This window comes from Adiantum capillus-veneris, chromosome 9 (genome assembly GCF_014529385.1).
Source record: "Adiantum capillus-veneris isolate H3 chromosome 9, ASM1452938v2, whole genome shotgun sequence".
In the NCBI taxonomy this organism is placed as follows: domain Eukaryota; kingdom Viridiplantae; phylum Streptophyta; class Polypodiopsida; order Polypodiales; family Pteridaceae; genus Adiantum; species Adiantum capillus-veneris.
Genome location: NC_140939.1, coordinates 116,132,673 through 116,145,241, shown reverse-complemented (window position 1 = coordinate 116,145,241; position 12,569 = coordinate 116,132,673). Strand labels below are relative to the sequence as shown.

General features: G+C 38.7%; 1 protein-coding gene across 1 annotated transcript; it reads left to right on the top strand.

Annotated features, from left to right (window-relative positions):
• The first annotated feature begins 572 nt into the window (after positions 1-572).
• LOC147451036 (uncharacterized) lies at positions 573-2,851 on the top strand. The gene is made up of 8 exons (XM_086520568.1): positions 573-1,074; positions 1,396-1,456; positions 1,546-1,753; positions 1,916-2,047; positions 2,137-2,212; positions 2,302-2,356; positions 2,454-2,682; positions 2,795-2,851. Exons 2-8 carry the CDS (start codon positions 1,449-1,451, stop codon positions 2,849-2,851), a joined length of 765 nt encoding a protein of 254 aa, XP_086376694.1. The 5' UTR covers positions 573-1,074; positions 1,396-1,448.
• Positions 2,852-12,569: the final 9,718 nt, after the last annotated feature.

Below are 12,569 nucleotides of genomic sequence, written 5' to 3'. Positions count from 1 at the left end.
AATGTTTTAGATAACGTTTGTAAAGCGAATGTTTTAGTTAAATTATTGACACTTTTAAATAATATAGAAGCCTTCTGTAACTCTCTCTGTGCCATCCACGCTGGCGTGGATGGCTAGAAGGAGTTTTGAATGTGAAAATCTACCTATTTATAAGCTCTCTCTGGAAATCTTCAGAGCTGCATAGCTTCTCTTAAAACTATCTGAAGCCATCCACGCCGGCATGGATGGGTAGAAGGAGTTTCTTGCGACATTGGCTTAGGGGTAGTGATTCATTCTTGCATTGAATTTAATCATGTTTTATGAAGCTCAGTAAGCTCCCTCAAGCTATCCACGCAAACATGGATGTCTAGAGGGAATTCTCAAGATAAAATTTTATAATTGATCATGCTTTTTTTTAAAATTGTTAGCTCCCCTCTAGAAATCCACACCGACATGGATGCTTAGGTGAAGATCAATAAGATAAAGTTTTGATTTTTTGAATTGCCTCTAGGCATCCGCGTCGGCATGGACGCGTAGAGGGAATTTTAGTGAAGTAAATAAAATGTTTTTGTTTTTTTTTTGCAAGTCCTTCAATTTGTGGACGAGGTCGCAGAGGGAGACGAATTTCTTCAACTCAAGCTTCCAGTATCTTAGAGAGCAGTGATCAAATAAGTGCAGTCTCTGTCACAGATATGACAGATGGTTTGGAGACACAGGAGGAGGAGATGCAAAGTCAGGACTTGGGGCTTGGCTCCATAAATGAAGTTGATGAATCTCTTGCCCCACAAGAGGCATGTTTTCAAATAGTGCCTTATGTCGTAAGAGATGAAGTAGCAGTAGAGACTGAGACAGGGGAAGAGAACAACCTTTATATGCATAGAGGACAAGATATTCTTCAATGTACTCGCATGTTTAGTTGTTTTGATTGTCCACCAATTCCTTTATGTCGATTGATCCCTTATGCACGGGTGAGAGGCTTACAAGATGATGTTAGTGGATTGAAAGATGCTTTTGCAAAGGAGGTCTACATGCAAGAAAAAGGAGCTTTTATTGTTTCAGTTTGGAATTGCAAGAAGGAGGAAGCTTATGTGACAGGTATTTCATTTCTCTGCTTTGGTCTTTCCTACTGTCTGTTTCCATGGTGTTTTTTGTTGTTCTCATAAATAGTAGTTGAGTGTGCTTTTTTGCCTATGATTATCTTTTTTGCAGATGACCTTCTTACTTCATGGGACCCAATATGGGTTGATATACATAAAGAGTTTGAAATTGAGATTTCTAAAAGACCAAGTCTTCAAGTTCTCTCTAATAAAATGTTCTACGTTTGGGAGGGTAATCATATAACGGTTTCTTGGATGGCTGCTATTAAAGAGAGATTCTCCATTGATTGAGAGAAACATTGTAGTGTGCTTTGTACATTTATTGATCCTACTTGAGTGCCAGAGATAGCTCTGCTTAGTAGCTTGCAAAGAATGAATTTGTAAGCTTCATGACTTTATATATATTTTAGCAAAAAAATTCTATGTTGTGTTTCTGACTTTGTATATATTGTATATGACCTTGGAATAGCATGAATACACATGCTCTTGTAGTCATGCATCTTAGGGATGAGCTTGTCAACTGCTCCCACATTTGTGCAGCAGATCATGAAGCCTATGTAACAGGGATACCAGAAAAAGATCAAAAGTTGATTGCTGCAGTCCGTAAGAAATACTCGAAGGGTGTGGAGCCTTGGTATCCACTTACTCGTCGATACTTGGGAAAGCTCTTATACAATGTAAGTGTATTTGGCTTGCTTTTTTGGAACAATCTCATATTTGCTTTTTGTGAAAATTACATATATTAAATTGTGTATTGAAGGATAAAATATCCAAGTAATTGAGCCAAAGAGTATGTGCTTGTTTTTTGCAAATTATTTATTTTTATGTATGTGCTGAAGGTTCAAATGTCCAAGCAATTGAGCCAAAGAATAGAACAAGCTAGGCACACAATGACAAATGAAGAACTTATAAAAGAGGAGGAGAAAATATTGAATGATTTAGCACTCAAATATGGAGAGCGCGTTGAGAAGGTGGTTGAATTATTTTTGTTTTGGGTGTTTTGTACATAGTGTAATAGCTGTTTAAACTTGGTTTTCAATTCGTTGCTCAAAAACTGCAGTTGCTAAATATTGTTGATCCAAATCTTGGACCGGATTGGATGGTTCGAGTTCCTGCACTTAAATGGGGTCCTGATAGTTGGGCTACGCTTCAGAAAATGAACTTGATGCTATGCATGATGCTCCTGTGTTGAGCAAACTATTATGGGTTTCCTTGCTTGAGGCAGATAAGATTACTAGATCCTCTTATGGTTTAAAGAAAGGAGATCATGTGTATCGCATGTGAGTAAAGTTTCTTTTGACTTTCAAGAATCTTTCATGTAGAGTTGCTAGTCTTTTGTGATTATTTTAGTTTTTTCTCATCTTCCTTGTTATGTAGTTGGATCCGTAGAGAGGGCCTTCTACAAAGAATTTTTGATAGGGCCACAAAGTTTGTGGAGGACTTGAGCAATATTGCTGGTGGTATTTTGTTGCCTCATGATTGCTCTCTTGCCTCTTACTTTGAGGAGCTCAAGTTTGAAGCACGACCCTATCTTTATCCTTTGGAGACCTCTCTTGAAGCTAAGACAAAAGATGTTGACAAGAAAGCTATGAAGAAAGTGGACATGGTACACATGGAATCTCAAGTGCTAGCCTACAGGTCAAGCTCATCATACTTTTATTTCAAACTTTTCATAATTACGAAGTGTGTAGTGATGTTATTTTGTTATTTTGTTTTAGATTTCTATTATTCTTGGTTGGAAAAGGCTTTCTACTAGGGATTTCATTCTTAGCTAAGCAGTGGGCACAAATATCTATGGGGAGGGATGCATGTACTCCCCTTCCATGCATAAGCTCACTACTTGGGATATGGAGGCATGTCCATGGTGGATAGACATGGCTTCTAGGCATGTATTGGCGAGAGAGAGAGAGAGAGAGAGAGAGAGAGAGATTCACGATACTATGAGAGTTGGTGGCACATCCATCGATGTGCCTCTCCCCCTTAGCGTGGATAAAGTGATATTGGGTAAATGGTTACTCAAAACAGTCTCAAACATAATTTGTCTAAGAGATTTAAATTCTCTTTTTCCTTAAATTATTTGTTTTACATACCGGTAATATTGTGTTTTTTTGCTTTTTTCAAGCTACAAATACTTCTCGCAAGGGAAAGGAGGTGACTGTTGAGACTAGGGTGGATGCAAACATGGAGCGAGAGCATGGTGAGCTTTCACTTGCGATGCAATCGTTTGTTTTGTTCATTTATTGGAGTTAAGTCACTTTGTTTAGCCTCTTGTATCGAAGTACCTCTTGGGGAGATTGTTGCAAAGAAAACAATTTCTTTTGTCTACATCGTTGATATTCCCTTGTCTTCTCTGTCCTCATTGCCTGACTCACGATGCATGGCCATTTCTGAAAACTACATAGCCACTGCTGCTGATTTTAGGGCCAGTGTTCGACATCCGACATAGATTCGTACGAGTTCATGAGCACATGGGATGTGCACGCCTCGATGGGACCTTGTGCGTGCGTGGTGGGAGAAGAGTCGCATGGGCTATTGATTTTATTTTTTTGGATCTTCCCTTTGGTGGTTCCCCACTAGCCTCCCTTGTTGTACCACTTTGGGATATTTGTAGTGAGGATCATGTTCGTGCAGGCATACAACTTGCATATTCGAGCTTGTCAGACTCAAGGTGGTTGTTGTTCATGGTCTCTATGGCAGGTTTTTGCTTCAATCATAATTTTATAAAATACTTGTCTATTTTTTTTTGTGTTTTCTATTGTGAATTTTGAAACCTCTTACAGGAGATACCATTGGCTGGGTTGAGATATTTTGTCGTGCATCAGAGATGGCTATTCATCGTCGCATTGTGGTTCTCCATCATGGAGCTTATGGTTATGGTAATAGCTTTGGTGGTTGGATTGAGGTAATGCTCTTCTACATATTAACTTGTTTGTTTCTCATTTTGGTGTGTTATTATTATTGTGATTTCCCTCTAATTGTCTATGTGGTGGTGTAGTGTCATTGTTCTCTCTTACTTATGGTGCATAGGGTTGGCATGCAACCACCTTGCTTTGTGGTTGAGAGCACCCCACTATTCAATCGGCTTGGCATGCAGCCTTTGGATACTTACATGATGCACCATCTTCCAGAGTCTTCTCTAGCCAGATCATCATCAGGGGAGCCATGGCGTGGTGGCTTGCAATGAAGTCACTCTTTTATTGCATGTTTTGTGGAGCTTCTTTGTAGTCCTGGAGGTCTTCGTCTGGAGTTGGATTGTGATACAACGCCCGTATTGGCAGCATGCTTAGGCACTGGGCGGGTGTGTGCAGCAGTTGACATTGATGACACTTTGATTTTAGATTATGTGCAACCATTATTTTTCCCTAAAAAGCGAAGCAGAGACGGAGCCTCCACCTCTCTTGATGTTGATGATGTGGGTGACATGCCTTCGCGTGTCAACCCCTTTGATGACTAGTGAGAGTCCACCTTACACTTCATTTCCCCCACCTATTTTATGTTTCCATCATACTTTTATGCTATTTTGTCACTTTTTTGTATCATTGTTTAGTATTTGAAAATTATGGATAATGATTCAAACAACAATTTGAGATTTCTTGTGCTTTTATGATGTAGATTTTGTATTGCTTGCATGTGGATTGTGAGACTTATCTTTTTGTTTTTGTATGGAAGTGTGTTGCCAGTTTATGCTGAGGGGATTGCAAAAACCATGGTTGCTGATATACGATACGATTTTGACACCCACAAGAAGTGTCAGAGACACAATGTCTTTATTGATGACGAGTGTGACTCTTCATACTCACGAGATAGAACCATATCATTTCTTGTTGTTATTAGAGTGCAGAGGCACGACATGCTATTCTCTATATTCCACTTGTTATTTTATAACCCTAAAGAAATATCTCTTTTTTTGTATAAGATATGGCAATTCTCTCTTAGTATAGTTTAGAAAATTTGTAGATGTATGAGCATTGTTGACTTGCATTAGATTGCTCCTTAAAATTTAAAGTTAAAATAAAAATTATGGTGTTGAATGTAGTTGTGGATCATTGCATGGTTTGTAATAGCTTTGCTACTAGCTTGGGTTTCTCATTGCTCAACATGGAATGGTGAGTTCTAGCTCCTCTCCCTTTTGCTCTCCAGCCCTTTTAGTGCAAAAGAAAGATGGTACATACCGCATGTGTGTGGACTATCGCACACTAAACCATATCACTATCAAAAACAGATTTCCCGTACCTCAGGTAGAAGATCTGTTTATTAAGCTACAAGGCTTTACCTAATTCAATAGGATTGACTTTAAAAGTGGCTACCATCAAATAAGGATAGTGAATGAAGATATCCTAAAAACCGCGTTTTGTACAATGTTTGGCCTTTATGAATATCTAGTCATGCCTTTGGCCTTGACTAATGCACTAGCTACATTCAATCGATTAATGGAGAAAATTTTTAAACCCTGCTATAAATTCACTGGAGTGTTATTTGATGATATCATCATCTACTCCAATACCTTAGAGGAACACAAGCAACATCTCCAAGTGATTTTGCAAGCATTAAGGGAGAATAATCTTTTTCTCAATCAAAAGAAAAGCGAATTTTTCCTTCAAGAAATTCAATACTTAGGTCATATTATCTCTCAAGATGGTATCCGTATGGATCCATCAAAGTTGGAGGTAATAAAAGCATGGCCCAATCCAACGAATATCCATGAGCTAAGAAGCTTTATTGGTATGTGTGCATACTATAGACGCTTCATAGCAAAATTCTCTCAAATAGCAGGACCATTACATGACTTAACAAAGAAATACGTTAAGTATTCATGGATTGCTAAGGAGCAAAGTGCTTTTGACAAGCTCAAAGAGAAGCTTATCTCCCAACCAGTCCTTATGCTTCCAGATCTTTCAAAGCCAGTTGAGGTCCAATGTGATGCTTGTGGTGATTGCCTTGGAGCAGTGTTGCTTCAAGAAGGGCATGCCATAGCATATGAGAGCCGAAGGCTCAACACGGATGAACGGGTCTTAGGAATTTATGAGAAAGAGATGTTAGCTATTCCACATGCCCTAGACACATGGAAGCACTATCTAATTGGGACCATTAGGAAAAATATGAACCCTCTAGGGGCCCTTTGGGATTAAGGTTAATTAGAGGCCAGCTAATAGGAAGAGGGTGGTGGACACACTCTATACCCTCAAAAAAGTAGGGGGACAAGGTAGCCTTACACCTCTTAATGGCTTCTTACCTAGTGAAAAGGTAAGGGAGGTGGCTAGGGGAAAGGGAGGGGGGGAGAGGGGGGGGGGACCACTTTGACCTTTTTTCCCCCACTTTTTGGCCCGGATTAAAAAATACACTAAAAATTTCAAAATTTCAAAAAAATTCAAATTTCAAGTTTTCCCTCCTTAAAAGGTCCCCTAACCTATTTCATAGTCAAAAAGTATTTTTGACCTCCAAAAGTAAAAAACGTGCACTAAAAAATTTCAAAAAATTTCAAAACATCATTTTCCACCCTCCAAAGTCTTTCCAAACCTATTCTATAGCTAAGAGTGATTTTCTCTCTCTACAAACCCTTTTCCAAGCTCTCCATGGCTGCAACAACCACATGCACCCCCTATAGTCCAACATTATCTCTCTACTAGCTTTCTCCCACCTCCATTGTAGCGCTAACCAAGCAAGCTTCTCCCCCATCTCTTCCCCTTGCCCACCACATAGTTCCACACCAAGCTAGCTCCTCTTCCTTCTCTCACCTCCATTACAGCATGAAACAAGATTCTCCTCCTTCTACTTTCATTCACTCGCACTACATGGAAACCTCTACTCCCGAAGGTGGAAAAAGAATCAACTCACATGACTTGCATACCACAAGAACAGGAGGTGTGAATAGTGCATGGGCATTGCAAGGATTCATCTCCAACATAAAGATAGAATGGCGAGAAAACTACCCTTGTAGCTTACATTCAGAGCTTAAGATCATCTCCATCTTTAAGTTTATCATGCTGGAGGGAATTAACCTCTTTATGGCTTTCAATGTTTAGGCTTCACACCTCATAACATTGGGTGGTGCTATTTTGTTGATGGCTTTGGTGCGCCATCTATAGTTTTGTAGCATGTGATTGAGTCTCATAATGTAAGTAAGTTGTGTTATCTATGGAGAGTCCTCAAAGATTTTTCTTATAATTTATTCTTTGTATAGTTTTCATTAGATTATTAGAATGATATCATTTTGTACTTTATAACTTTGTGCTCACATAATCTGTTGTTTACTTACAAAGTCAACTTGTTTTGAGAGGACATGAGCAAGCAACCATGTGTAGAGATGGAAATCACCCTATTTTTGTTCCGTGAGGAACCTTTCACTACCGTTTTAAAAGATTTTGGTAAGAATAGTAGGATTTTTGTAAAATCTTGAACCAATAGGTACTCTCTAGGAGCTCTTAGAAAAGCCATCCCTATAGTACTACTATCTTCCCTAGTGCATAGACACACAAATACTCGTGTATATGAATCTCTAGATGAGAAAGACAAATACTTGTAAGAGAAGCCTAACAGCAACAACATTGTCTCTATTTGTAATTATTTTTATGAGGCTGGATTCCTCTATAAATGCAATATAAATATTTCTTTTTGTTAAATGGTGTCGCACTGAGTGAGAGTATTTTATTTAGATTACTGGAGTTTCATACAGATTTGAGAAATATTGTTGATTTTTTTGGATATCCTGATTTGCCTGTAAGATGTTTGAAGTTTCAAGTCTTAATCATTCCACCATGAAGAAATTCATGCAATATTTTGATTTCAGTTTAATCACTAATGGTTATTCTTATTAAGTGGATCATAACCTTTGTCAAGATGTCCTCATTTGGGGATGTTGAATATATATCAATAGCAACATTTCAAAAGTTGAGAAAGCTAAATTCTTGCTTTCCAAAATGTTATTGTTTCCATACTATGCCTATGCCAAGCTTGACTTAGAGAAATGACAACTTGAGATGGAGGTGTAGATATATAGGGGTGACTTATTATTGATTCTTGTTTCATCATATATATTATAAAGCCTTTGAGTTTCCACCTTTTTGAGTAGTGTTGACAAGTTTTTGGTATCAAACCTTCTTAAATATCCCTATTCATTCGCTATTGGTAGCTATTTATTTGGTATTGTTAAAGATCATACCAATAGCTATCACCTTGTGAACTTAATTGTTGAATTGCGGATTTGATTTTTACTATGTAGCTCATTTGGATAGAGAAAGTGTAAACATAAATTATAGATACATGCATTATTAACATAGAAGATATGTATCACTCGAACCTATATAACTGCTAATCAAGAAACCTTTGGTCAGATACTATAACAATAGGGGTCACATGTGGTTTTAAATACCAAAGAAATGGCTTAACCAAAACATTCCCAAGAACACGAGGTGAACACAAGGAAGTAAAAATTGGCTCCTTGTTTGGTTGATTTCTAGTGCTAAATGTTCTGAGTGCACAAAATTTGTGAGGCCTTTGACCTTGTGAGTTTACTAAAGTATATATAACATAGCACATGTGTTCAACAGAAGGGAATTTATATTCTTGTAAAGTTACAGAAACATGTGTAGGTAAGGCCTATAAGGGCTACTTTCAATCCATTGTGGTGAACGCACATGATATAGGAAAATTTGACATAGTGAATACTCCGGACATCAAACTCTATAACTCTATCTCATGGCCATACATTAAAACAAAGCCCCTATTTGTCACTTTGAAGCCCCAGAGACCCTCAACAAGAGGGACCACAACGGCGCGAAGAATGCCCATCCAGGCACAAATAAGAACCAAGATATTTCCAAGAACAGGGGATGGACACAAGGAAGTAAAAAATGGTTGATAAGCATGATACAAGGTTTAGGTATTTGCCATTTGGGGGGGGGGGGGGGGTTCCTATGAACACATTAAACTGCCCAGTTCTATCTCATGGCCATGCATTAAAAAAAGCTTGTACTTGTCATTTTAGGGGCCCACGGACCCTCAACAAGAGGGGCCACAAGGGATTTTTGGATGGCCAGTTTGCGCACCCTTGTGGCCCCTCTTGTTCAGGGTCCGTGGGCCCCTAAAATGACAAGTACAAGCTTTTTTTAATGCATGGCATGATACAATGTTTAGCTATTTTCCATTGGGGGGGGGGAGTTTGCTATGAATACATTAATTTGGCCAATTCTATCTCATGGCTATGCATCAGAAAAAGCCTGTACTTGTCATTTTAGGGTCCCAGGGACCCCCAACATGAGGGGCCACAAGGGCGCGCAAATCAGCCATCCAAATTTTTGGATGGCTGATTTGCGCGCCCTTGTGGCCCCTCATGTTGGGGGTCCCTGGGACCCTAAAATGACAAGTACAAGATTTATTTTCATGCATGGCATGATACAATGTTTAGCTATTTACCATTGTTGGGGGGGGGGGGGGGGGGAGAGTTTTCTATGAATACATCAATTTGCCCAATTCTATCTCATGGCTATGCATCAAAAAAAGCCTATACTTGTCATTTTAGGGCCCCAGGGACCCTAAAATGACAAGTACAAGATTTATTTTTATACATGGTCATAATTCAAGTGGTAAGTTTTTTTGTGTTGAACTTTTAGGCTGTTTTCAAGAGCTTCTAGTGTTCAATTGGCTCCAAATCTGTCTGGGCTTGTCTCACATAAATTTGTTCATCTCGTTGCGCTCTTCAACCATCGTGTGATGCAAAAAAATCATATCCTACTCGGATTTTTCAAAAATCAACGTGCAAGTTGGCAATTTCTTTAAAAATGATGTAAAACAGACATTTCTTACTTTTTCCTTAATCTACGGGCTCGAAGGGGCATTAAAACCATGGAATCTGAAAATAATTAGAGAACCAATGTTTTTTATTGTGTTAAGGACTGCATTTCCTACATACAAAACTTTCTCAAAATCTCACCCTAACACCTTCAAAAGTGGCTTCCAAGGAGTGCCCTCGATCAAAAATTGAAACTGAAGGAAAACAATCAGAATGAACTCCTAGACTGTGTACAAACTTTAAAATAACCAAAATTTCCTTTTAAAAAAAGTTATTGTTAAAAATTTGAAAATAGACCACCCTTAGACTTCCCACAATGATAGAAATCAAAAGGTTCAAGGAGAGGTCTGGTGTCACAAGTGCATGGTAGGAATCTAATCGAGGCTTAATCCGTCAAGATCTCTTATACTGTATTATGTCTTCTCATGTACAATCTTACCAAACAAAAACAAACTTACACTTTAAATGACTACAAATTTTATTTAACTTATCAAACAATCTAAAATATGGTAGACCTAGAGTGCTTTTACACATCAACAAACAAAAAAGTCCAAATTTCTTCTCATTAACTTTGATAAACATACATCTGTGAACACTTTACAAGGAGTAGTGTGGTCATAGTTCTTACATCCATTCCATGACATGGTATGCTCCTGGGGTGACCTATCACATAAAAATATCTTTGGTAGGAGTGCCCTCATGTTAGGAAAGAGTGTGTTGCTGTTGATGAAAAGTTTTTGCATTGTCCTACTAGGGATCTCTTCATGTCAGCATAATGATTTTTGGTGTAGTGGGAGCCACATTGCCGTTGAGGAGAGCTTTGTGCCACCGTAAAAGCTTCATGTTATGCCAGTTCCTTGAGCCATTCTTGCAAACAACGCCACTCAACTAGCATAGCAAGAGGTCACCTTGTAACAAAAACATGTATGAATTCAACATTTGCAAGCTATATAATGAAGACACTTGTTGAGTATATGTTGTACAAATTTGCAAGTATTTCTATCTAGCTAGGAATAAACAATACAAAAATATACATTAGGATGAGACTACCACCCCTAATAAGCATGGATTTGAAGCACCTACCTGCAAGATGTAACAAAGAAGACTGTTTTAGAGGAAAAGTGGTGACACTTGGCCTCTCTAACCTGCAACCTTTCACTATTTGTGCATAAAAGCAACCTTTGTGCCAAGCACTACAAAACAAGTAGAGGCAACACCTTAGACTTCAAAGTTTATGATAAGAAGAACACAATCAAAAGTAAAAAGTATATTGTTACCTTGCATAAAGGGGTATTTTATTCAAACATGTGATGGTATTGGCAAGATATTGAAGAATCGTCAACATTCATCTCACCGATGGTAGGATGTTCCTGGGATGACCTCTGCTCACCCTCACGTGCGGCCTTCGATGCAAACGTTGCCAACAAGCAAATATGTATTCATACGATTTGTGATGTCCTTGAGCACCATGGTAGCTGTTGCATGAGGAAGGAAAGGATGAAAAGAGAGAGGGGGGAGGGAGAGAGGAACATGGGAGAAGACAAGGGGATAGTGGGGAAGAGAGAGAGAGAGAGAGAGAGAGAGAGAGAGAGAGAGAGAGAGAGAGAAGGGGGCAGGGAGGGAGAGAGAGGAACATGGGAGGAGAGAAGGGGACAGTGGGAGAGAGGGGAGGAGGAGGAGAGAAGGGGCAGGGAGGGAGAGGAGAGGGAGAAAGGAGGGAGGAGGAAGAGAGAAGAAAGGTTTTTTTTTTTTGGGGGGAGTTTTTTTTTGAAAAATTGGACTTTTAGTGCTTGTAAGTTTAAAAAAATGTCAAAAAATACTTTTTTGATATGGATATATGTTGGGGGAGAGTTTTAAGTCAAAAATAAGTAAAAATAATTTTTTTAATAAAAAAGTCAAATTTTGGCTCTTAGTGATCCACGTTCTTGATGATGTGGCCACACCTCTTTACTCCCTTCACTCTCAAAAAGCAAGAGAGAGAAGGTGATCTCCTAGGTCCACATCCTACATGTGTCTAAAAAAAAAGCTAGAAAAGCCTACTCAAAACTAGCTTCTTGAATGCCCTTGTCCCCTTAACCCTACACACCATTAGCCTTAATCCCTAAAAATTAGGATTCCTTACAAGGCCCATGCAAGGTTCATATTTCTTCTAATGCTACATTCCTCTTACGAACAGACCATCAAAGTCTCAGGTACTTCATGACGCAAACAAAGCTTTCCGACAAACAAATGAGGTGGGAAAATTTTCTTTCACAATTTAATTTCCACATTGCTCAGATTGCTGGTAAGCAAAATCAAGTGGCTGATGCACTTTCACGACAACCAAAAGTTAATGATGTGTCAATAGCAACTCACAATGATCTATCTTCTATGATAGATGAGTATGTTACTAATCTTGACTTTAAAGACATAATGTCAGCCCTTGCTTTGGGGAAGAAAGAGGAACCATTCACCTTGCAGGATGGTTATCTTCTCCATGGCAATAGGCTATATGTTACCCACTCCCTTCGTGAGAAAGTCATGTATGAATCCCATGCTCCTTCCTATTTGGGGCATAGCGGCATTCAACCTACTCTTCGAGGAGTAGAGACGTACTTTTATTGGCCTATCATGAAAGTGAACATACAAGAGTATATTTCAAAATGTGTGGTATGCCAAAAGTTCAAATATGATAGAGGGAAGCAACTTGGATTACTCTAGCCATT